The following is a 24,033-nucleotide window of genomic DNA, read 5'->3' as shown; positions in this document are numbered from 1 at the left end:
TTCTTTAGAACTGGTCAGAGCCTTTCACCCACAATGCCTTTCAAATGCTTAGAAAACTGCGTAGTGGCATTTCTCTGTTCTCAGCTTTCCACAGCCTTTCTGTGTGTCAACAAAATTAAAAGAGAGAGCCCCATTGGGATATGGTCACTGCCACACTCTGGGGCGGAGTTCGGCTGTCTCCTGACACACAGGAGGGTGCCCAGTGGGAAGAAGTGAGGTTCTGCTTTGGGGAGGGGGGGAACTAAAGGGTGACTTGATTTGATTCCTCTGGGATGTAGAGCCTTAACCCACACAATGGCTGCGTCTAGACTGGCATGGTTTTGCGGAAATACTTTTAATGGAAAAGTTTTTCCGTTAAAAGTATTTCCGCAAAAGAGCGTCTAGATTGGCAGGATGCTTTTGTGCAAAAAGTGCTTTTGCGCAAAAGCATCCGTGCCCAGTATAGACGCGCTTTTGCACAAGAAAGCTCCGATTACCATTTTAGCCATTGGGCTTTTTTGTGCAAAAAATGAAGGTGCCTGTCTACACTGGCCCTCTTGTGCAAGAGGGCTTATCCCTGAGCGGGAGCATCAAAGTATTTGTGCAAGAAGCACTGAATTCTTACATTAGAACGTCAGTGTTCTTGCACAAATTCAAGCGGCCAGTGTAGATAGCTGGCAAGTTTTTGCGCAAACTCTTGCCAGTCTAGATGCACCCAATTTGATCTCAGCAGGAGTTTTGCCACAGGAGAACAATCAGGCCTTTAATGCTTCATTCCAGTCTCTCCATGACTTCTCCACAGGCCAACTTCCTGTATCCATGTGTGGGCGCTGTGTTGTCTGGTGGACAGAGCACCAGAAAGGGACTCAGGAGAGCGGACCTCCATTGCCACCGGCCTGCTGGGTCACCTCAGGCAAGTGGTGTCCTTCCTCCGTGCCTCAGTTTCTCGATTTGTAAAATGGAGTGATGGCTGGCAGGGGGAGTGGTAGGGCACTCCCAGCCTGGCTCCCTGGGCTTCCAGCAGGCTGGTCCTAGAAGCAGGCAGCCTGGCAGGTTAAAGGGGCTGGCTGGGGCTGCGGAGTATCTGGGACTGCCTCAGCCCAGAGCCTCCTGCCCCCTTCCTACAATTTCAGCGGGGTGGGGAGGTGTTGCAGCTGCACCAACCCTAGTTGCTGAGCAGCTTTCTTTTCTTTTCTTTTCTTTTTGTTGAGTAGGGAGTGAGGTAAAGTTCACAGGCTGCTCTCACTACTGGCTGCCAGGGGAGGGCAGAGGAGGAAGGATGCAGCCTGTGCGCTTGGCCTCACGCCCTGGTCAGCAAACAGAAAAAAACTCACTCAGCGACCCTGGTTAGTGCGGCTGCAACCCCCCTCCTCCAACCTCCCCGCTTGCCTCTAAAATGTCGCACTCCCCCAGGGTTGCCAGGTGTCCGGTTTTGAACCCAACAGTCCAGTATTTGAGTTTTCTGTTGGGGAAACAAATTGAGAAAATAGAACTGAGAAAATAGAACTGTCCAGTATTTTCTAAATAAGATGTCATGTAGATTGTGATGTATTGTCAAGTGTGTCCGGTATTTTTGTTGAAACCATCTGGCAACCCTACACTCCCCCAGCCCCCTACCCTGAGCCGCCTCCTCCTACACCCCAACCTTGATTCCTGCGTCCCCTCCCAGCCCTAACTCCTGCACGCCCCACACCCCTGCCTGAGGCTCCTCCTCACACCACCTGCTCTTGGCCCCCATACACCCCAACCTTGACTCTTGCACCCCCAGTCTTAACTCCTGCACCTCCCCCACCTGAATACTCTGTCCTGAGCCCCCGCACACTCCACCCCACACTTAAACTTCTTACACCAGTGGTCTCCAACCAGTAGATCGGGATCTACTGGTAGATCTTGGAGCCTTTGACAGGTGATCCTGAGAGGTTTGGCTGGGAGGCTGTCAAGGGTGGGCACTTCATCTGCCCCCCTAAGCACTGCTGTGCAGCTCCTGCCCTCTGCCTTGGAGCTGTTCCCCACCCGTAGGAGCCTCCTGCCTGCTATAAAGGGCATGGGAAGAAGAGGAAGAGGGGGAGGGGTGAACCTTCCTTAGCCCCCTGCACCACCATCACCCAGAAGCCACCTGTGGTAAGCAGGAGCAGCCTGAGGCCGGCTGCACCAGCCAGCGCCCTAGGCAGGGCAGCACAATCGGTGCCCCTGCCTGAATGGCCGTCAATGGCCATGATGTCATCACGGGATGCCCGGGCCAGCAGCGCCCTAGGCAGCTACCTAGCTCGCCTAGGCTCACGGGCCACCCCTGGTGGTAAGCGGTGCCCAGCTGGAGCCTGCATTCCAAACCCTGGCCCCAGTCCTGAACCCCTCCTGCCCCCCGCCTAATAAAAGTGAGTGAGGATGGGGGAGGGAGAATGGAGTGAGCAGGGCGGGGCCTCGGGGAAGGGGCGGGAAGGAGGTGGGGCCCGTGTTTGGGTTTGAACTAGATCCTGGATTGCACTTAAATTCAAAAACTGATCTCATGCTTAAAAAGGTTGGAGACCGCTGTCTTACAGGAACTGTTGTAGGGCCTTCCTTCCCAAAGGCGGAGGGGTTGTCAGAGCACAGTACCTGTAAGAAATTTAAGTGATTTTCACCCTATGTGCACGACCCCGAGGACAGCCTATGGGCCGCAGCTGTGCCCTTTGGGTGGCGGACCACTGCTTTACATACATGCTTAACTTTACACAGGGAAGTGGCCCCTTTGCAATCCATAGGGAAAATTATGGCAAACTCCTTATAGGGGAAGATGATTTTCAAACTCCTGGGCTACGTCTAGACTGGCAGAATTTTCCACAAATGCTTTTAACGGGAAAGTTTTCCGTTAAAAGCATTTGCGGAAAAGAGCGTCTAGATTGGCACGGACGCTTTTCCGCAAAATCACTTTTTGTGGAAAAGCATCCTTGCCAATCTAGATGCGCTTTTGCGCAAAAAAGCTTTTTTTTTTTTTTTTTTTTTTGCGCAAAACAAATCTCAGCTGTCTCCACTGGCCCTTTTATGCAGTAGTTTTGCGCAAAAGGGACTTTTGCCCGAACGGGAGCAGCATAGTATTTCCGCAAGAAGCCCTGATTTCTTACAGTAGGAAGTCAGTGCTTTTGCGGAAATTCAAGCGGCCAGTGTAGACAGCTGGCAAGTTTTTCCGGAAAAGCGGCTGATTTTCCGGAAAAACTGACCAGTCTAGACACAGCCCTGCAGAATAAAACTCTAATACACTTCTCCGAGGAGTTCGGCTGGGAGATCCGAAAACACTCATGGGACCTGTTTGTTCCCTGTCTTTATTAAATCCTTAGAAGGCCAAGGCTACAGGTTTCCTTCCCAGCGGACTACAACTCCCAGCATGCCCCAGCCGGAGAGCGCATGCCCGGTGGAGGTCAGTTTGAGTGGCAAGTTGTTTGTTACACTGTAACACCAGCTGCTTTCTGCACTCTGTAGCTTTTGCTGCCTCTGAGCTCGCTTAACCCCTTTTCCCTTTGGTTCTTGGCTTCGCTCTCCCTTTCCCCCGTCTTCTCTTGCTTTAAATCTCTAACTTTCAGATCGTTTTCTCCCACCCCAGTCCTCCCTCCCCTTTCCTGGAGCCTTAAAGGGGGAGAAGAAGAAAATAATAATAAAAAAAACAAAGCCTCCCATTTAAAAAAAATATTAGTCCTAAAAAAATTAAACCCAAACATAGATGAACTACAAATGAGAAAAAGGAAAAGATGGAGCTGCACATTTTAGAGCACAGGCTAAAAGTAGCCAGCATAGCCAAGGAGAGCATCCAGTTGTTTACCTATGGATTAATCAAACTTGCTTTTCTTTCCTCCAAGACCAGGTAAGTGCCAACCGAATAAAGAAGGGGCGCAAAATGAAAGCTGGAAAAAGGGCCGGCAAGTGAGCTTAGACTGCCTTGGCTAATTCCATTGCAGAAGCTAGGATAGCGAGGGGGGAGGGGGAGCAGGGAGAGAGTGGAAAACAACTTCGTTCCCTTGCATAATTTTCTTCCTTGTCTGGTTGTCTCCAAACGTTGCAGGGTGGTGCGGGGGTTTCTGGTTTTTCTTCTTCTTCTTCGCTTCGGGTTTGATTGTTTGTTTGCTTTACAAGAGGGAGAAAACCTCAGCCTGGCTCCTTGTTTAGCTCTTCTATTCTTTTTAACATGCATATGTCGCCTGAGAGCAGTTCCTTGTAAATGAATGGATGAATGAAAACAGGTGTGGGAAATGTGCGGGGGGGAAGCGGCCCGCAAAGTATATTTTAGTATTTAAAGAAAAATAAAAAGGCGATCGGTCTGGACAACAAAGACAAGAGCAGAAGCAGGAGGAGGAGGAGTGGGGTTTTTTTTTTTTTTGCTTACAGCAGTTCTTTAAAACAAACACCCATTGCACGATTTGCTCTTTTAAGCGTCCTGTTTAAATGCTGAGTACACTGGAGTAAGGAGGAAGTGCATGCATTGTTGCAATAGTCCAGTCTTGTATTTGATGATTTATTTGTTTGTTAAGCGTTGCGGTTGGTGTGGGGGGCAGCTGAAGGGGAGCGCGGGGGGAGGGGGGGGAAGCAGCGAGAGACAATGTGTATGAATATTTTGTTCTTCTTTGTCAATCTGTACAAATATATATGTGCATTCTGCCAAGGCATCTCAGAGGAAAACCATTTGAATTGCAGGCAAACTGTATCTAGTATAAAAATATCGTCAGCTTGTTGACTTTTGTTGCTTTACGGGGATAAAGTGTGAGGTAAATAACATAACCCAAACTCTTTTGTTGTTGTTGTTTGTTTTTCTGACCCTGCTAACTTGTATCTAACATTTTTCCCTACATCATCCCAAATAGCATTTCTGTTTAAAGACAGACGACTTTTGCTGGCAAGAGAAAGAGAATAAGTTAGGGTTATTTTTTTAAATTGTTCCATTCCACATTGTAATTCAATCTGCTCTCTTCAATAATGCGTAGGGATGAATGGACCTGTTTGTGGTGTAATTTGATTGCAGTCCCTTATCTGGTACAGTTAAACTTCTTGCATTGAAATTTCACTCTGATTTGTGACTCATCCCAGTTGGCTCTACACTGGCATTGTTTGCAGTGTAATATATATCAGCACCTTGTTTACTGCCGGCTCTGAATACTCAATGGGGTATTAAAGGCTTAAATCTTAAATGTCTTTTTTAATATACAGTTTCAGTACTAATTAAAAGTGACTGCTGACCTTTGTTCCATTCAATTGCTAATCAAGTCACTTTGTTTTCTGATGCTTAATGTCAGCATTAAAGTCTTCCCTTGTATGCTGTGTTATTGTAGCCTTGCCGGTCCAGCTATCCGACATGGGTGGGTGAGGTAATATCGTTGACGTTTTTGTTAAAGTCATCATTTTGAATCTTTAAATCGGTGGTGTCTAACAAACCGGTTGTTTTCCAAGTTTAGGAATGAGCTGGATGAGTTGTCATCCAGCTTCTCCTTGCGGTTCTTGTCCACAAAACCGGGCAACCACGGATGGAGCTAGGATTGCAACAGTCATCCCTTGCACAGGCGGTACTCTGTCTACCTTCAGGTTTCATACCAACGCCTTCCATCTACTGTTAGGAGAAAAGTCCTTTAGAAGCCTCGTGGTGTTTTGGTTGCTTCTTTCTTTTTCAGGGTCAAATCTCTGCTTGGGGATGATTTTATATATATATATTTTAAAGATGTTATTCCTTCCCTCTTTTTATATTTCTATATTGCTGCTGTTGGAGAGATTTAGGTACAGTTGCCAGATACCTTCACAAAAAATCCCAATCATAGCAGGGTGGAAAAAATTGGTTGGGCAAAAAAAAAAAAACCTCACCCTTGCCAGATACAGCCGGGGAAAAACATCTCCGCCAGCCTTCATGTCCTGTAGTTTCCGTTTTTTTTTTACCGGACGGAAGGCGCGATTACCAAACTGACCGAGCGAAAACCAGACACCTGGCCACCCTAGATTTAGGGATTGAAAGTGGTGCAAAGGTGGTGTCATTCTTCTGGTGATGCGCCACAGAAGTACTGTTCTGTGTCTGTAGCAGAGGGTTGGGAACCTAAGGCCTGGGTCCGAGGCTTTGTTACCCCCCCGCCTCCCCAGCATTGGATATCCATGGAGCTGGAGCGCATACAATCTACTAATCTGGGCCCTCCAGGGTCTGGTGTGTGTGTGTCTTTCTCCTTCGCTGTTGAGGGCTCCGTTTGTGTGTGTGTGTTTACCGTGCTTTGGAAACCGAGGCCCTTGGCCAGGGGAATGTTCTGGTGGATGTAGCTCGTGAGGATCAGGCATGAAAGTGGGAGCAGATTTGGTCGATTTCTTAACATACTTCTCCCTCATTCTTACCCTCTCCCGATCTTCTTTGAAGTGAATCGGATGGTGGCTTGATGATCCAGATCCCAAAAGCTCTCTCCTTCCCCTTCGACTCCCTGTCCCTAACTCCCCCTCCCTAGCAGTGCTACTAAAATCTCAGCGTGGAGTGACCAGAGAAGAAGATGAGTAGGGACCTGAACCTCCACCCTACCGTGACGTTTTTGTGGTGAGATATTAAAAGTGCCTTCGCTATCTTTATATGTGGCACCTGTTCTGCCATTAAGCTGGGATAACTTTTGAGTACCCATTAGTTTGGGATGGATTTCAGCCAGAGACCTTTCCATCCATGTGCGGATTTTTTTTCTGTCCGTGTGTGGAATAAATTTTGGTGTGCGAATGTGCACCACCAGTAGAAACAAAAAAACCTATCTGTGGGCACTCAGCTCATCAGCTCGACGGCCTTTGAATCTCTCCTGAGTGGCTGCACAAGCGCACCACTTACAGGGAACCCTGCCTCTGACTCTGTGAAATCTTTCCATCACTACAGCGGAATGAACAATTTTAAAAATAGCACAATTAAAAAAAATTGGTTTTGGCGGGTGGGGAGGGGCCTTGCTCACGTCTCTCCTAACGATCTCCCTCCAGTTAGCTGGCCTTTGGCCACTTGTAGGCCACCCCAGCTCTCATGCCTGCATTCATTATTCTTTTCCGTAAGCTCGCATTACAATCAACACATTTATTTTTAAAAAGAAGGAACGGTGGAAGTAAGCTGATGGCCATGAGTACCAAGACAGTTGATGAAATGAAAGGTGAGACCCTGGCTGAATGTGGGATGAATTGAAGCAAGGCTTAAAGTTGTGTTTTTAAAAATAACAAGCACTAATTTTGAAAAGGCAGCTAGGCAAAGGGTAAATATATTTTCACACTATATTTTATCAGCCAGGCGCTCAGCTGATATTAATCTCTTTAGGCCTACTGTCTTCAATGGAGCTCCACTGGAATAGGAGGCAGGTTCTTACCTGGTATAAATTGGTGACGCTCCAGTGAAGTTGGTAAACTATTAGGGATTCACACCAGATGACGATCTGGACCATATATTTTTAATAGCACAGGTGAGAGCTGGACATACCAGAACAGTGATTAACACAATTTTCCTGCTGCTACGTTTGTTTCCCTCCCATTGTTTGCTGCTTTCTTTTATGCACCATGTCTAGGCTTGGAAGAATTAGATGTTTTTGTCGGTAAATGTTCATTGCACCATACACATATGAAGGAAGCATAGGGACATAAGAACAGCTTCACTGGGTCAGACCAAAGGTCCAGCTAGCACAATATCCTGTCTGCTGACAGTGGCCAATACCAGGTGCCCCAGAGGAAATGAACTGATCCGCACTTGATGCCCAGTCCAGCTTCTGACAGGCAAAGGCTAGGGATAACGTTCCTGCCCGTCCTGGCTAATAGGCATTGATACACCATTCCTCCATGAATTTATCTAGCTCTATCAATGATTATCGGAATTTCCAGATAGGCACAGTAAGAAAAACTTTGCTTGAGAATTTCTTGGGGTTTGATTTCAGAGTATTTACTTTGTGTATTTCCATATGTGCTGTTACAGGTTCCGGTTTAATGGTTGTGAAACCTGAACTGTTTCACTCTGTCTGCAGTCATTAAATAATTATTTTCTAATATTCCCTATTGTTTGAAGTCCCCATCATAATTTCCCACAGTTTTAAAGCTTATCTGACAAAGTGTTTTTTACCCATGAAAGCTTATGCCCAAATAAATCTGGTAGGGTAGGTCTACAGAGCAGTGTTATTTCAGAATAACTGACGTTATTTCAAAATAACTTACTGTGTAGATGCACACTATGTCGTTATTTTGAAGTAATATCGAGTGGGAGGACTTCTTACTCTGACTCCTGTAACCCCAAGAGTGCTCTTCCTTCAACTTCCTGCTGTGTAGACCGCACCAAAAGCCAAATTAAGCGATTTCTGCTTCTACTATGCAGTTGATGTAGCTGAAGTTTTGTAGCTTAATTTGACTTTTGCTCTGCAGTGTAGATGTGCCCCTTGTCTTTAAAGTGCCACAGGCCTTCTTGTTGTTTTTCCAGATACATACTAACATTGCTACTCCCTGAGACGTGTGAATATTTAAATTGCTAAAAGTTTAAAAAATGTTTAAACGCCATAATTATGTGCAACTGTGAATTTCTACAAAAATAAATAAATATAAATATATATTTTACAGCTTGGAAGCAAACATCAGTATTATCCATCCAAATTATAAAACCAAAAATACCTGAATAGTCTCAAGCCTGATCCTGTCTCAATTTGTCTTATAAACTTGTCGGTGGCAGGGAACTTTGTATTCTGTATAACACACAGCTTGCTTTTGGAGGCTTCAGAAAGCATCACCAACACTGTCAATTATCTAGTTTCATATTGCACTTTTTCTCTTTTGTTGTTGTTGTCTTTGGGGCAGGAAGCTGGTTTCTTATGTCTGAGGCAGCAGCGCGGAGTGACAGGGGGTTCCTCGGGAGTGGGGCCAGAGCGCACTGGCTGCCGGCCCTACCCCCAGGGACTATAGAATAGTAGAGTAACCTGTGATAATTCATGAGGTTAATCGACTTATTCAATTAACCGATATTTAACATCCCTAATCCAAGATCTACCTCAAACCTAAATCTCCTTGTCCCGCCTCCTTTGTGCCCCTACTCCGAGGCCCCGCCCCTGCTCACTCCATCGTCTCTCCTTCCCTCATCCTCCCTCACTTTCACCAGGCAGGGGCAGAGGGGTAGGATCTGGAGTGTGAGAGGGGCCTTGAGTTGACCTTGGGGCAGGCAGTTGGGATGACGGAGGGGGTTCTAGGTGCAGGCTGTGGAAGGGCGTTTGGATTCAGGGATGCTTGGGGCTAGGGCAGGGGCCTGGGGTTAATGAGTGGGGTAGGAGTTCGGGATGTGGGCTGCAGCTGGGCACTGCTTACCTGAGGTGGCTTCTGGGTGGTGGTGCAGAGGGGCTAAGGCAGGCTGGCCCTGGCCTTGTACCACTACCAAAAGCAGCCAGAAAACACCCTCCTAAGTCCTGCTGTGCCGCTCTGTGGACATAGGATACAGGGTGGGAGAGGGGGTGCCTTGATATCAGCACCCCCTCCTTTGCCTCTCCTGCCCTGCACAGAAAGCAAGAGGCTCCTGAAGGGCAGCTCCAAGGCAAGGGGCAGGAGATGCACAGCAGTGGGAGGGGCAGCTGAAGTGCTGGCACTTGGTAGCCTCTTGGCCAAACCTGTCTTGGAGGCTCCAAGAGCTACCAGTGGATCCTAATCTACTGGCTGGTGACCACTGTTCTAGGGCCCATCACAGTTTGGGTTTATAAAACAAGCCAGGCTATTCACAGGCAGTTCTGTTGATCACTGAACCATTAGGTTTCCTGGGCATCAGTGATGACCCTAATTAGCACACTGAGAATTATAAACAGATCCACCATTCGTATTCCTGAATTCACATGCAAGAATGATACATGCACAAAAATGGGGTTAGACCGACCCTGCAGGTTGTCACTGTAAAATTGATACGCTACTGATATTACCCTGTTTTTCTTGGAGTTATGAACAGTCATACTCCTAAGCAAAGTCTCATAACGTATGGGGGAACCATCACGAGGGGCTGCACCGCGAGCGATGGAGAAGAAGGCGTTCTGTTTGATGCCTATTCATTGGTTGATACGTTGTCCCTTTTGCTTCCCTTTTGCTTGAAATGTTCTCTCCTGTCCAGGAGTTAGAACAGGCATTGGTAAGATACAGCCTGTGGCCTGTGGCCTGGATCCGGCCCACCAAGCCTTTTAATCTGGCCACCTCTCCGCCTCACCAGAATCATTGGGTTCAGAGAAGTTCCACGCCACGCAGTGTGGCTGGCTGTACCACGTGGCTCTCTGAGCCATGCACTGGGGAGGGGTGGAGGCTTCGTGAGCTGACTCCAGCTTCCAGCACAGAGTCTTAGCTCCTATTGGCCGGAAAGCAGCCAATAGGAGCTGAGAGATTGTTCTGGGGGTGGGGATAGCATGAGAGGCACGTGCTGCAGGGAGCAACATGGAACAGCCAGTTGCTTCGAGAGGTCCGGTTCCTGGAAGGCAGGGAACGTACCTGAGGGTTCCTCTGGGCTGCTGGCTGGGAGCTGCCTAGATAAGTGCTTCCTGGTCAAAACCTGCCTCTGGCACCCCACCCCCTCTGGCACCCCAATTCCCACCCCTTTGCCCCAGGTCTCAATCTTGCCCCAAGTCACCACCCAAACCCTCTGCACCCCCACCTGCTCCAGACCAGAACACTGTCCCAGACCCTGCACCCTCCTTAACACCTTCCACCAGGTTAGAACCCTCTCCTGCACCCATAGCCCCTCACAGACCCTGCATCCCAATCCCCTGCCCCATGTCACGACCCCCTCCTTCATCCAAACTCCCTCTCCGATCTCACACCCTCTCCTGCTCCAAGCTCCCTTCTGCACCTACCCTCCATCTCAAACTCCACACCTCCTCCTTAGAAAAGTGAAGCCCTTGCCTACTCTTGGAGTGACCTCCATCAAAAATTATTACCCCCTTTGTTAGAATATAAATCTGGGCAGAGGGGTGTCTCCCAAATCTTTTGAGCAAAGACTCATCCTGGAATCATGATAATTATTCTTTCGATAAGTCTCTTAGCATTCATGAGTCAATCTGATTTTACAATGTCATGAGAGTTTATATAGCAGGTCCCTTTACTTACAAACGGGTTACGTTCCAAACACCTGGTCGTAACTCGATTTGTTCGTTAGTCAGAAATCCATGCTTTTACATACAGCTACGCTGTTCATAAGTGCGGATGGTGCGTTCATAAGTCGGGGACCGGCTGTAATGGGGTTAATGGGAGGTTGGTCGTAAGTGCGGATGGTTGTAAGCCGATGCTTTCGTAAGTCGTAATATGCATATAAGTACTTTGTTTATTGCTCTTGATTTTTGTGACTTCTGAGCAATGCTGCAAACTATCCATCTTCTGGGGTCAATAGGTCAACATGTACCTCATCCCTTCTCAGTTCCCAAACAGCTAATTAAAAAGATAATTAATGGGTGTTGGTTTTTCAAGCAGGGTGCAGTAGCATAAGATGAACTCTTACCCTGACAAAACCCTCATCTGAGAGATTGCTTTTGCAAAACGATGTGACACAGCTCCCAAATGCAAAAATAAGAGCGATGGGCAGCAAAAATGAGTTTGAGATGAAGTAAGTAACTTTGATGGGATTAATTTATTGAGTCTGTGTAAAGATTTCTAGAATCATCAGTTGCCTGATATTTTTGCTCTCAAGGTTTAATAGTTTTGGGCTAGAATAATCTTACATTCAATTCAGAGTGAAGTTGAAAAGTAATTGATTGGGGGAGGAGGGTATGTTTACAAACCAAAAGATTTGTGTGTTTATTTAGGGTGTTTTGTTCTTAAACTTTGGCTAATGCAAATGTAACAAGGAGGCAAGTACAACAAACTGCATATATGTGTCTACATTGGTTTTTCATCGGTGGAAACTAAATAGAGGGAACTTTCTTAGGAGAGATGTGAGTTCTTTGGAACAAGGTGAATAGGGCTGCAAATGAACAATGTGTTGGTGCAAAGAGAAGACATTTATATTCAAAGAACCCTTGCTTGTTTTCTCATACATGTCTGGGCTGCAGATAATTTAATGGAAGATGGTTCAACATTATAAATTTCAGACCTTGTGATGTGGTAGCATGAAGAAGACCTTAAAACAGGGGTGTCCAAACTTTTTTCAAAGAGGGCCAGATTTGATGAAGTGAACATGCGTGAGGGCCGACCATTTTGCCTGACATTCTTTGAACCATTAAAATTAAATGCAAATTAACTATTTTATGCAAAGTTTATTGCAAACAGCATACTTTTCATTTTGTCACATGGATGACAAATCTAAACAGGTGTTAAATCACTCTGCCTTTCATATCTGAAGGCCAGATGAAAAAAAAATCCAAGAAGCTGAAATATATGTCAGGAACATTGTAAAGTACATTACATATTATTGGTAATAAAGGTTGTCTGTCAACTTTTAAGTTCAAAAAATATGAACAGGAACATAACACCAAGTATACATGTTGTGTCCAAATATATTTATAACTGATTTAGACCAACTGACATTAACTGAGATTTTACAATGTATTCATCTCAATACATATGGATTCGTTGGGGGCCATAAAAGATAGATATTGCCAAATTACCTGTGGGGCCGTATTAAACCGGAACACGGGCCGCAATTGGCCCGCGGGCCGGACTTTGGACATGCCTGCCTTAAAATGTATCCAGTTATGTCATGTGGGGTCACCATATGTTCTAGATGTTCAAGAGAACTGGGGTCTGTTTCCAAGCCTGCCATTCTGTATAGGGTTGCCAGGTGTCCAATATTGGCCCAGACAGTTCCGTATTTACGTCTTTTGTCTGGTAAAAAAAAACAGAAAATACAGGATATGTAAAATTTTCTGTTTTTCTCGGACGGAAGGCTGCTTGGTGGAGGTCAGGAGAGCATGGGGATTTAAAGGCGCAGTGGCTTTTTTTTTTTTGCTCAACAACTTTGGTCCTTTTTATTTTTTTTCTCTCTCTCAACCACGTAACCACGTTCGGTATTTTTTGTGAAACTATTTGGCAACTCTACTCTGGGCAAGTCACCTTCTTGTGTGTGATTATCTGTTATGAGTTATAGGGAACATCCAACTCTTGTGAAAGGCTAGGAGATCGTCATCCAAATGCAAGTTCTTGCTGTTACACAGTGACTCTTATTTCAAGTTCTAGGTTCTAAGGGACCACCAACATTCGTCTACAGGTAAGAGTACCTTTAATCCCAAAATGCTGGCAGGAAGTTGGCTGGTTTGGGTTCTCCTCTCTAACTCCCCCGCCCCCTTTAGTGAACGTTGGTATGGAGGAGATTGTATTAAAGGCCTATATGCCTTCATTTGGTTGTAAAGCTGTGTGTGAGATATCAGAAATGTCAGAATAATTTATGATGATGATGACAACCCATTACTGAGCACAATCTACCACGTTCCCTGTAAGCTGTGCACTTGGGCGTCTGCTCAGGAGAGTCAGATGCTGCCCAGCTAATCAGCAGAACATACACAGCGAGGCTTTGGTTCTGCTGGTGGCGCACCTAATGCGCATGCCTCAGTGCACAAAAAAATAACTTTCTGCACATGTTAAAGGGACCATGATCATGACCACACCCTGTTCAGGGGGGAGGGTGGTGACTGGATTAGGTTTCAAGGCTTATGGCAAATTGGTTTCTGTTCTGCCTGCCTACCCCCTTCCTCCCCCCTCAGTTCAGCAGTCTCCCCAAATCACTCACCACATGCATCTGCATGCTGGCATTCTGCCTGCGTACCCTCTGAACTTACCGGTAGCGGTGCAGCACCCACACGTTTGGGGTGAGTAGGGAGTTTGGGGTGGGCAGACAAGTTTGGGGTGAGTAGAGAATGAATTTCACCCCCATTTTTTGTTTATGTACGCTTGAGAGCATAGCTCTTGAATTTACCCTTCATAAGCATGAATGGCTGCAATTCCTAGTCATAGGATTTCCATGCACAGCTCTTCGAGGACATTATCCAGTGTTTATAGTACCAAGGACCTTGGAAATAACAGGTTTCCTCCCTGCTGATCTGCTCTGTTTTATAGTTTATCTACCAACATTGTTTCTTATCCACCTCCCTTCCTCTGTTTTCTGATCTATAGCCAGTGTGGCTGTGCCTTAGTTTACATCCTTGTTTGTTGTTACCATTGCCCGAACCCTTGACCTGTGAATTCTGTCAGAACCGGCAAGTTGAGCCATGCGAGCTCACGGTGTTACAATGCAACCGTGTCCCGGATCACCGTTCCCAATCGATGGGAGCTGTGGTGAGTGGTGTGATCAGGGAGAATGCTTCCTGCAGCTCCTGTTGTCCGGGAAGGGCGATCCACGGCTTCCGGGAGCTGCGAGCGGCCGTACCTGTGGCAAATAAAGCCTTTGGCGGCCCATGGATTTTGCCCTTAAGCGGTGTTCCCTGTACACTGTGTGCTTGTGCAGCTGTGCAGGAGAGATTCAAATGAGGGACGTTAGAGTTAAACCAATTAACCGATATGCTGATGCGGGCAGAGGCTTTTCTACAGGCTTTATACTGCATAACCTGTAGCTATTACATGTTGACCTTATTAAGTGACTTTTAACATCCCTAATTCAAGTGCCTCTCGGTTGACTAGCAGTGTGCCCACAGCTAGGTTTTTTTGTTTCTACTAGTGGTGCACATTCGCACATGCCCTGGTGCACATACAATTATTCTACACATGGATGAAAAAGATAAGAGGGAGTGTTGCTCTTGAGTGACATAAATTTTGCTGCCAAAGCAGAAATGTAGACCACTTTAGTTTCCCAGACTGGAGAAAGAGCTTGGTGTACACTCAAAAACTTGTCTCTGTCACCAAGAGAAGGGGGTCCAATAAAAGATATTACCTTACCCACAAAGTCTTTCTTACATGAACTGTGACTAGGGTTACCAGGTAGACCCCCCCCCCAAATATGGACACACTTGATTGTGAGCGGGGGGAAGGGGGATGGGGCTGGCCGGGAGGAAGGGGGGCGGGAAGCAGAGCTGGCGAGGGGGAGGGGAAGGTACAGCAACTGGCTGCAGCCAAAGTCCAACAGGCTGTGCCCCCGGCAGGTGCTCCCTCTAGTTGCTCGCAAAAGCCGGGCAGCCCCCACCCGGTGGGGTCACAATCAGTGCTGGGAACCTCTGTTTGTGCACAGAAGTCGGGCGGGAGGAGTGGCTTGGAGTCCCAACCACTGCCCCCTCCTCACTCCGCCCCGCATGGCTTTTGCACGGGACCACAGGGCTCCCGGCACCAATCATGGCCCCACCTCCCAGTCGTTCCCCCGTCAGGCTTTTGTCTGGCGCCCAGCCAGAAATTCAGAAAATACTGGACATTGCACATGTCTGGTATTTTCTGAATTTTTCTACCGGACAAAGAGCGCAAATACCGGACTTTCTGGTAGAAAACTGGACACTTGGCAACCCTAACTGTGACTGTTGGGCGTTTTTATGATTTCTTCTTAGTAATAATGTTTTCAAGTTGTTTATTGACACAGTATTTAGAACGAACAGGAGAGTCCCCCAGTATATTATAGTTTAGATTCAGTCTAGTTGAAGGCTTAAACCTATTTGGCAATATCCCATTTTTGTTCTATAAAAATATATACAATTTTTTTTGCCGTAGAATTCTCTGCTGGACAGATTCGTACATTTATTTAATACATCATTTCCTAATTATCTTGCATGCCTCAGTGAAACTGTTTTAATGCCTTTGGACAAGCATAGCCATTTCTTTTTTCAGAGGAAACACAGCACAGATTTGTTCTTTTGTTCATTGCCAACATTAGTAAACTCCGGCTCTGATCTGCTGATAATTGAATGCTGCAAAAGGAAGAATTACACAACAAGAATGTTCGTGAGGAAATAACTATTCATTGCAGTTTAAAAATCAACAGAGCAAAGCTTGTAAGTAGCAGTTGTCATTTCTAAGTAGAAAGATCTCCCTCCCCCCCGAGCTTAATTTGCTTTTGTGTAACTAATTAGAAGATATCATTATTAAGAGAGAAAGCAATTAACAAATAAACAAATGTTTTGTTTTAGCATAATGGACTAAGATAGTTCGGTGGTGAAAGAGACCAAACTAATTTCCCATTCGTCCCAGACCCTATATAAAACTTCCTGTACTGATCTTGGTAACTGGGCTGTTGTTCACTTGTGAGGTTTGATGTGTAATAAACATCTTGTACTACTTGATATAAAGCTTTATTCTGACATCCAAATCAAGTCGTTAATGCCTTACAAGCCAGAGCTGACTTCCTCCCTGTCGGCTGTTAAATATACGTAACTAAAGGTTAAATAAAAGCTAGAAGCAGTCCATCTTAGAAGGTTTGTGCTGGTAATGGTTAGGTCTCAAAAGGGCAGGTTAGCTCAAGGTGGCAGAATATAGAAATGAAGAAGTCTAGATTCAAGAGAGTCATATTATTTGCAACCATTTTTGGGGTGTCTTTGGTGAACGGCACATAATTATTGAAATTTCTCAGCACCTGCCGTCTTGATGAGCAGGAAGGGGGTGTGTTTCGGATATGATAAACCAATTGAGAAATGTGACTGCCAAGTCCTGTTTAAGATGCGGACGCTATTCAAGGAGATATGGGGCAGGACTAAGCAATTATAGGCTGTCATTGTCGGAACTCTACAATGATACCGTACTGAGGTGGCAAGGAAGATTGTCTCAAGCTGCTTGTATATGTGCAAATTTGTTTTTCTTTTTTTAATAAATATGTGATAGGGGGCTGGACTTGATGACCTTCTGAGGTCTTTTCCAGCTCTATGATTCTATGCTTCTATTCCAAATGCATTGTGAGTGGTTTTTCATTGCTGCAAAATTTGGGCACCGCTGCTAGAGACTAAATTGTGTATTCAAAACAGTACCAATTACGTCGTCATAAAGTATATCCTTAAAGCCTTCCTTATTAAGCATTACATTTTTTAAATATTCATTTACTTGTTTGCTGTGAAATTTCTGTAGCGAGAGGTTCTTCTTAGTTCTGTCCGACTAGGATTCACAGATACTAGTACTACAATGAATGTTAAAAGTTGGGAAGTGGGTAAGCCAGTTAAGACAGAGGTGGCTGTCTGTCTCCCACTGTAACAAGACATAAAGAATGTACAGCCTTTATAAAACTACATTCAGGACAATGTGACTGTCTTTTCTGTTCTGGAGCTTTTCAAAACAGTAGTGTGCGCCAAAGGACCTTGCCAATGTTGCTGGTCGCAGTGATATTTGAATATTGCTCATAGTACTTGAAAGAAGTACCGCCCATGGGTAAGGGTATCAACTTGGAACCTGGGAGATGCAGCTTCAGTTTCCTACTCTGCCACAGACCTTCTGTGTGACCTTGGGCAACTCACCAAGTGCCAGATGTTTAAAAGTATTTAGGCATCTAAGAGGCATTGAAATCAATGGGAATGCGGCACTAAGGCACTTTAGAAAATCCCACTAAGTAGTTCTTTGAACCTTCAGACAGCTTAATACATTTAGAAATCCTGTCCTTAGTCTCTCTAGGTCTTACCCCGCCATCTGTAAAATGGGACAACCACAGAGGTACCATGAGGATGAATACATTGAAGACTGTGCTGTGCTCAGATTCTGTCATGAGGAAGACCATATAATATAATTAAGGAAGAGGGAGTTTTACCTGCTGGGTTTGTTCACAGGCCAGGCCTTGTGTTAAACTGCATTTCTGGCTCATCATATGTGCTCCCTTAGGCAAGGTGTGAAGTTGTGCACAATTACAAAAGCTGCACGTGGTTGTACTGTGGGTGAGTGCTGGAGACCAGGCCTTGAAAATAAATACCTACTTCACTGTCGTGAACCAAAGAAAGATACATTGAGACGTTGGTTTATTTTGCATTTCTCTGTTTAGGAGGGCCTAAATTTGAGGGCCAAAGTTAGCATCAGCAGACACTATAAATGCTTCCCTGTGAAATAATTTCTACCAATGTTCCCTCTAACTTTTTCTAGCCGTGTGTGGAATAAATTGTATGTGCACCAAAGCATGTGCAGATGTGCACCACCAGCAGAGACACATGGCTGCAGCGTGGGCGCTTTGCTGATCAGCTAGGTGGCACCTAAATCTCTTCTGGATGGCTGCCCGAGTGCTCCGCTTCCAGGGAATACTGGTTTCTACAGCGCAGTGTGGAGCTGGGATTAACCACACCGGGTGTAGGAAGGTGATGGTTACTATTGGGATGGAACAGTGAGCATCTTGATGATCAGCTACTTGCAAAGGCAGTGGGTGAGTCCCACAACAAAGGATGTATCAGAGAGGCCTAGTAATTGAATGAAACTCAGCTGCACTGTGTGAATCTGTACTTACAGCTTTTTCTATGGTGTAGGTAACAGGTTTTTCTTTTCTCTGTGTATCTGATTGACACACAGATGTCATAATATTCTGATGGCTTGATGACTGCCAGGAACAAGTCTCCTCGTAAATACTGAGCAGAGTCATATCAACTGAGTGCCGAAGAGTTTAGCGAGAATGTGGCTTGACTTGGCACCTGACTTCATTGTGTTTGGGGTGGGGGGAGGGAACAGAGTGGTGTGGTACAGCGTAGATGCCAAGTCAGTCAGCATCAATGTCTCTCCAACACTTGGGAGTCTCACTCAGGACTTTGACAGTTAATTCCAGAGTGAAATATTGACACCCGGGGATCTAGTGCTGGTGTACCAGCTCTAGTCTGGCGCTGCAACTCTACCGAACAAAAGTGTATTAAAAAATCTAGATGTTTGCTTTACTCTCACTTTGAACTTGCCACTCCCTGCCATCACACAGGTATGTAGAGATGTTCTCGATATCGCTGGATCAGTTTGTTTCGCTTGGTGTGTTGCTTCCCTTCTAGTATCATTAAGTATGCCTGTTGCTTCTCCATTAACAGGTACAAAGTATTTGCTCACTGAAATTACACAACTTCTCACTTGTCTTTGGAGAAGGAAACTGAAAGAGGCTGGAGTTAGAAGAATGGAAAGGGGAAGCTGCCTTCTTCCCAGTTTCTTGGGTCTTTGAATTCTCTTGTGAGAATTTTGCATGACCCTTGTTCCTAGCAATAGGAAGCTGTTAAAAACCAGCATATGCTCCAGCTACCTTGAGAATGCTTCATCGTAAACTAGAGCTCAGATGCTGTCCTAGCTTCTTGGGCACTGGACTAAAGGAGCTTTGGGACAGAACCCTGGTGCAGAAGATCTGTGTCTTTTTCCATGGTCATGAAATGAGGTTCCCTGTGCACCATCTCACTTGTACTATGCAGATTAATTAATTACCATTTGGAAATGTTCTCTACTGATGTGGTTTTTCTGACTGCAGTTGACTACAGCAGTGTTTCTCAGCCAGTGGTACGAGTACCTTTAGAGGTATTTGAGAGAAGTCTGAGGTACGTCGACACAACTGAAATGTGAAGAAAACTGAATTTTTGTTCTAAGTTTTATAGCGCTTTATTATTTTTGTACTTTTTACACCCAAAAATTTCATCACTCACCCGGCTATGATTAAGTTGTTTAAACAAATGGGTTGCAATGGTAGAAAAAAATGTGTCTGAAAACTGTAGGTACTGGGGGTACTTTTTTTTAAGGGGGTACTTATAATTATTTTTTATAGGGGGTACTTTATTAAAAAAAAAAGGTTGAGAAACACTGGACTACAGCATTAGCTACGTTAATTAGTTAACCATTCATGGGAAGTTATGTATTTGATGCAATTTAGCAACAACTATTACGTCTGCACTATGTCCTATTCTATCTTCATTATGCTCTGAGGCGGTATGCATGTCAGTAATAATTATCCTTTGGTTAATGCAGACTTCTTGGAAACTCACTGTGATAAGTCTCATGTGATGAAACCACACTTCACAGAAAATGTTTTCCTATTGAAAACAAGCAACCTTGCGTTCACATGGTTTTGGATGGTTATTGTACTCCTTGTGTAGGCATTCAGACTCCTTATAGTGAATCACAAGCTAAATATGAGTCAACAGTGTAACGCTGTTTCAGAAAACAGAGAACATCATTCTAGGATCTATTAGCAGGCATGTTGTAAACAAGACACTAGAAGTAATTCTTCCCCTCTGCTCCAAACTGAACACACCTCAGCTGGAATAGTGTGTCCAGTTCTGGGCACCCCATTTCAGGAAGGATGTGGACAAGTTTGGAGAAGGTCCAGAGAAGAGGAACAAAAATGATTAAAGGGCTAGGGAACATGACCTATGAGGGAAGATTTTAAAAAACTGGATTTGTTTAGTCTGGAGAGCAGAAGACTTAAGGGGGCCACGATGTCAATTTTCAAGTACATTAAAGATTTTTATGAGGAGGAAAAGGGGGGGAAATCTCCTTAGTCTTTAGGGTAGGACAAGAAGCTATGGGTTTAAATTGCAGCAAGGGCGGCTTTGGTTGGACATTAAGAAAAAACTTAAAACTGGCCAGTCTAGACACAGCCTAGGAGTTTTTCATTTAAAACTGCACTATTTGGCAGAGTCAAATGTTCCTGGACTCATAATACACTGGATCCTCCCCCATTTAAAAGCAATGAATGTACTCAGTGGTTCTTGGCTTGCGCTGGGAGAGATTCAGGTCCGGTTGAAAGATGTTGCTAGAAAACCCAAATGGGCAACAGAACTCTTCCCAAGAGTGTCAAAACCAGCGCCTGCAAACACATCGGTGCAGTGTGTGTCATTCCAAAGACAAAGCGGGCTTGAAATGGAAATTGACTCCGCTAAAATGAGAGGTTGCGGACAAAGGCGTGTGTTTTGAGGGGCTGTCATTGCTGTGCTTGAGGAGAGAGAACGTTTCGCTTCCCAGTATCATATGACAGCTGCCATCACACAGGCTGACTATGAAGTGCACGTTTTCAGCCCGCCTTGTATAGAATGCTAGTAAGACTGTAGCGTACTGAACAAGAACAGAATACTGAACATACCAGCAGGGTGTCTCCAAGTGGACCAGTGTAATCATGTGCTGTTCTGCTTTCAAAGGAAATTGCAGTGCGTGCATTTGACTTGCTCATAATAGTGATGCATTGTTTAGCCTAATAACTAAGCAGCACTGCTAATCCTTCTGTTCTGCTGTCGTCCCAGAGATGAACTAATCACCTGCCCCATCACCTTGTCAAACTGGCAGATTGAGCACACTGTAATTTTTTTTTAAAGTGGAGAAACAATATTTCCCTCCCTTTTTTGACCGTTCCATTTATACGCCTTATCGTGTGCCATGTTGCATGCATGTGCAAAAATGTGTGAGTAATATAAAGTTAAGAGCATGGTCTGAAACGGTCAATTTTTTCACTATGTGCAAAGTCTTTCTTCAATCACAGCAGCTTCTAATAGCTGGTAGCTGTTTTCTTGTAACTCTGTCTCCCTTGCCCCTCCATATGTGCTCTTGTAGTAACATTTCTGCGGTGCTAAGCTCCTCTCAAATATTAGTGGATTTTACCTCACAGCACCCTTTGAAGCGGAGAAGAATTCTTGTCACTGTTAGATATATGTGGAACTTAGAAGCCCAGAGAGAGTAAATGACTTGTCCAAGGGCCCACGGTGAGCCTGGCAGAATGAGGAATGGAACCAGGATGGTCTGAGGTCTAGTCTGTTGCCTGGTCCTCAAGGATCCATGTTGTAGGTACAGTAGCTCCTTACTAAAGGGTTCTTTGTGAGAGAGGCCATTGAAAGAGCATTCAAGGCTCCACATGTATGTGAATGGAGTTTGCAAAAAAAAAAAAAAAGCCTGAGGAGGAGCTGAATTTGTGATGTCAAGAAGCCATTGACCTTGTGTGTGTGTGTGTGTGTGTGTGGGGGGGTGAACTTGAGCATATGTTTGAACTTTGCTTTTTTCCTCCCTGTTTACAGTATTATGAGGTGTTCAACCACAATGTCCTTGGCTGTTAATCCGAGTTCGACAATGTTCCCTGGCATCACCCTTTCCCGCGAAGCTGTTCCCAGTGATTACAAAAGTACCACAATGTTCATGTTTAAAAACTCGATCACAGTGTCAAAAGTGAGTGTCCAGATGTTCGGTTAGTAGCTGTCCGAGGCTACAGCCTCTCTTGCCTGTGTGTCTGCTGAGGCCCTTAGGCGTGGGATGTGTGCCCCTAGAATTGTATGGGGGATGCTCATCAGTGTTACTAGTGTAACGATTTGAGTATTGCATGTCCTTGTTACCAACTTAAAAGAACCTCAAACAACAACAAAACCACCACGAGAAGCAACTAGGTGTTTTTCTTTTAAGACTGTACTATTTGACAGTCAAATGTTTCTGGACTCAAAATACACCAGCTCCTCCCCCATTTCAAAGCACTCCCTTTTGCGCAGGAAGAACCAAGGGAAAGGGACAATGAACGTATTTTGTGGTGCTACGTTACTGAGCCCTGCACAAAATAAGGGCCTCAGCGACTAGTCCAGGGGTGGCCCACCTGTGGCTCTAGAGCAGTGGTCTCCAACGCGGTGCCCGCGGGCGCCATGGCACCCGCCGGGCCATTTATGTGCGCCCACAAAGCAATCTGGGCTGGCCCTGCTCCCGGGTGTGCGGCAGCCCCAAAACGTTGGGGACCACTGCTCTAGAGCTACCTGTGGCTCTTCTGAAGTTAATATGCGGCTCCTTGCTCAGGCCCTGACTCCGGGGTTGCAGCAACAGGTACCAACTTTCCAGTGCTCAACTCCTGACTTCACCTCTTCCTCTTCCAAGCATATTGCACCCTTGCTCCTTCCCTCCCCCACTGAGCCACCTGAGGGCCGTGAAACAGCTGACTTCAGTGGGCAGGAGGCGTGGGGAAGGAAGAGGAAACGCTGATCGGTGGGGCTGCTGGTGGGCAACAGAGATGGGAGAGGAGGCATCTGATAGGGACTGCTGACAAATCACTGTAGCTCTTTGGCGATGTACATTGGTACGCCGTGGCTCCGTCTCAGACTCGGGTTGGCCACACCTGGACTAGTTGACTACCCGATAAGCACTTAAAAAGCAGAGATGTCGTGTCAGGGAGCAGGCGCGAGCCAGGACAGCGGATTCCTAGCTCACACCTGGTCTCTCTTCCCTCCTCTGTGCCTCTGCCTTACTAATGTTTACTCTTTCATTAGCTGATATGGATTTAGGCCAGGTGTACCTTATAGACTTCTGCTGGCATTGCTGTGTTGATATGATCTGTGAAACAGTATGATCTTTGGCTTCCGTTCTTGACGCATGCTGCTCCTCATTCATGATCCTTCTGCCTGGGCAGGAATGTTGTCTTCTGGATAGAAGTATGGGTCTCAATCAGTTGGAATAGGGAATTAAAACAGCAATTCTGTTCCAAGGCTTTATTACTTGACTCACCATCCTCGCTTGGGACATGTGTATTCAATATGTGACTATCACTGCGTCGCCTTTTCTAATTGCATCAGAAAGCAAGGTGTATGTCAGGGGTTCTCAAACTCTTTGATACCGTGACCTCCCTCTATGTTACTCGTGACCCCCCCTCTAAGTTGCTCGCGACCCCCTGGGGGGTCGGGACCCACAGTTTGAGAAACGCAGGTGTGTGTTGATCAGAGTATTTCTAAATAACACAAGAACATTGTATCAGCCTGTTCCAACACCAAGTTGTGTCCAGAGCTGACAAGCCTACTACTGCTGCCAGCTAATGGAGTTACTACTTTAATTCAAATGGTAGAGGCCTGTGCTTCTGGCGCTGAAGCGAATTAAACCATGGAGCTCAGGTTCATTCCAAAGTGGTATTTGAACTCTTGTGTACCTCAGATGGTCAGTGTAGCATCCGGACTATGTATTTAGTGCCCCGACTTTCATAAAAGGCAAAGAAGTACCTGAAACTTACATCATCCTAGAAAATAGGTAACAGGGTTAGGGTTTTCATTGGAAAGCTTCATATCTTCTCACCAAGTTTTATATGAATATTTCTGTTTTACTTCTGAAACATTTAAATGTACCGTTTTAGACCCTATCGAGCTACCAGATACTATTAGGCTCCGGACCCCTGGGTTAAATCAGTTAATTATAATTTTGGCACAGATCAGAAGCAGGGTTCCAACTCAAAATAGCAGGGGAATTACACGCTAGAGATCTGTCACACCAAGAAGTTCTACTTGTGTGGCTGCTCTTATTGAAGTGTTACCAGTTTCACGTCAGCAGGCCATAGCTGGAAGGTTATGCTAA

General features: G+C 45.6%; 1 protein-coding gene and 1 long non-coding RNA gene across 7 annotated transcripts in view; both read left to right on the top strand.

Moving 5' to 3' along the window:
* Window positions 1–3,371: 3,371 nt before the first annotated feature.
* CASTOR2 (cytosolic arginine sensor for mTORC1 subunit 2) overlaps window positions 3,372–24,033 on the top strand; it is a 243,787-nt gene continuing 223,125 nt past the window's right edge. For 4 of the 5 annotated variants that reach the window (XR_016347686.1, XR_016347685.1, XM_089772241.1 and 1 more), the window contains exon 1: window positions 3,372–3,814. Coding sequence is in view for 3 of the 5 variants with exons in the window: in XM_089772241.1 (XP_089628367.1) it covers window positions 3,702–3,814 (113 nt within the window). In the remaining 2 variants the exon portion in view is untranslated. The remainder of the gene's footprint in view (window positions 3,815–24,033) is intronic. The other variant, XM_006136051.5, reaches the window with a different exon arrangement.
* Window positions 4,529–24,033, top strand: part of LOC149521906 (uncharacterized) — a 39,847-nt gene continuing 20,342 nt past the window's right edge. For both annotated transcript variants that reach the window (XR_016347688.1, XR_016347687.1), the window contains exon 1: window positions 4,529–24,009. This is a non-coding gene — a long non-coding RNA (uncharacterized LOC149521906). The remainder of the gene's footprint in view (window positions 24,010–24,033) is intronic.

The sequence above is a fragment of the Pelodiscus sinensis genome, chromosome 21 (assembly GCF_052426305.1).
Source record: "Pelodiscus sinensis isolate ZL-2025 chromosome 21, ASM5242630v1, whole genome shotgun sequence".
NCBI lineage: Eukaryota > Metazoa > Chordata > Testudines > Trionychidae > Pelodiscus > Pelodiscus sinensis.
Note: the sequence above shows the minus strand (reverse complement) of the source record. Positions and strands in the feature narration are given on the sequence as shown.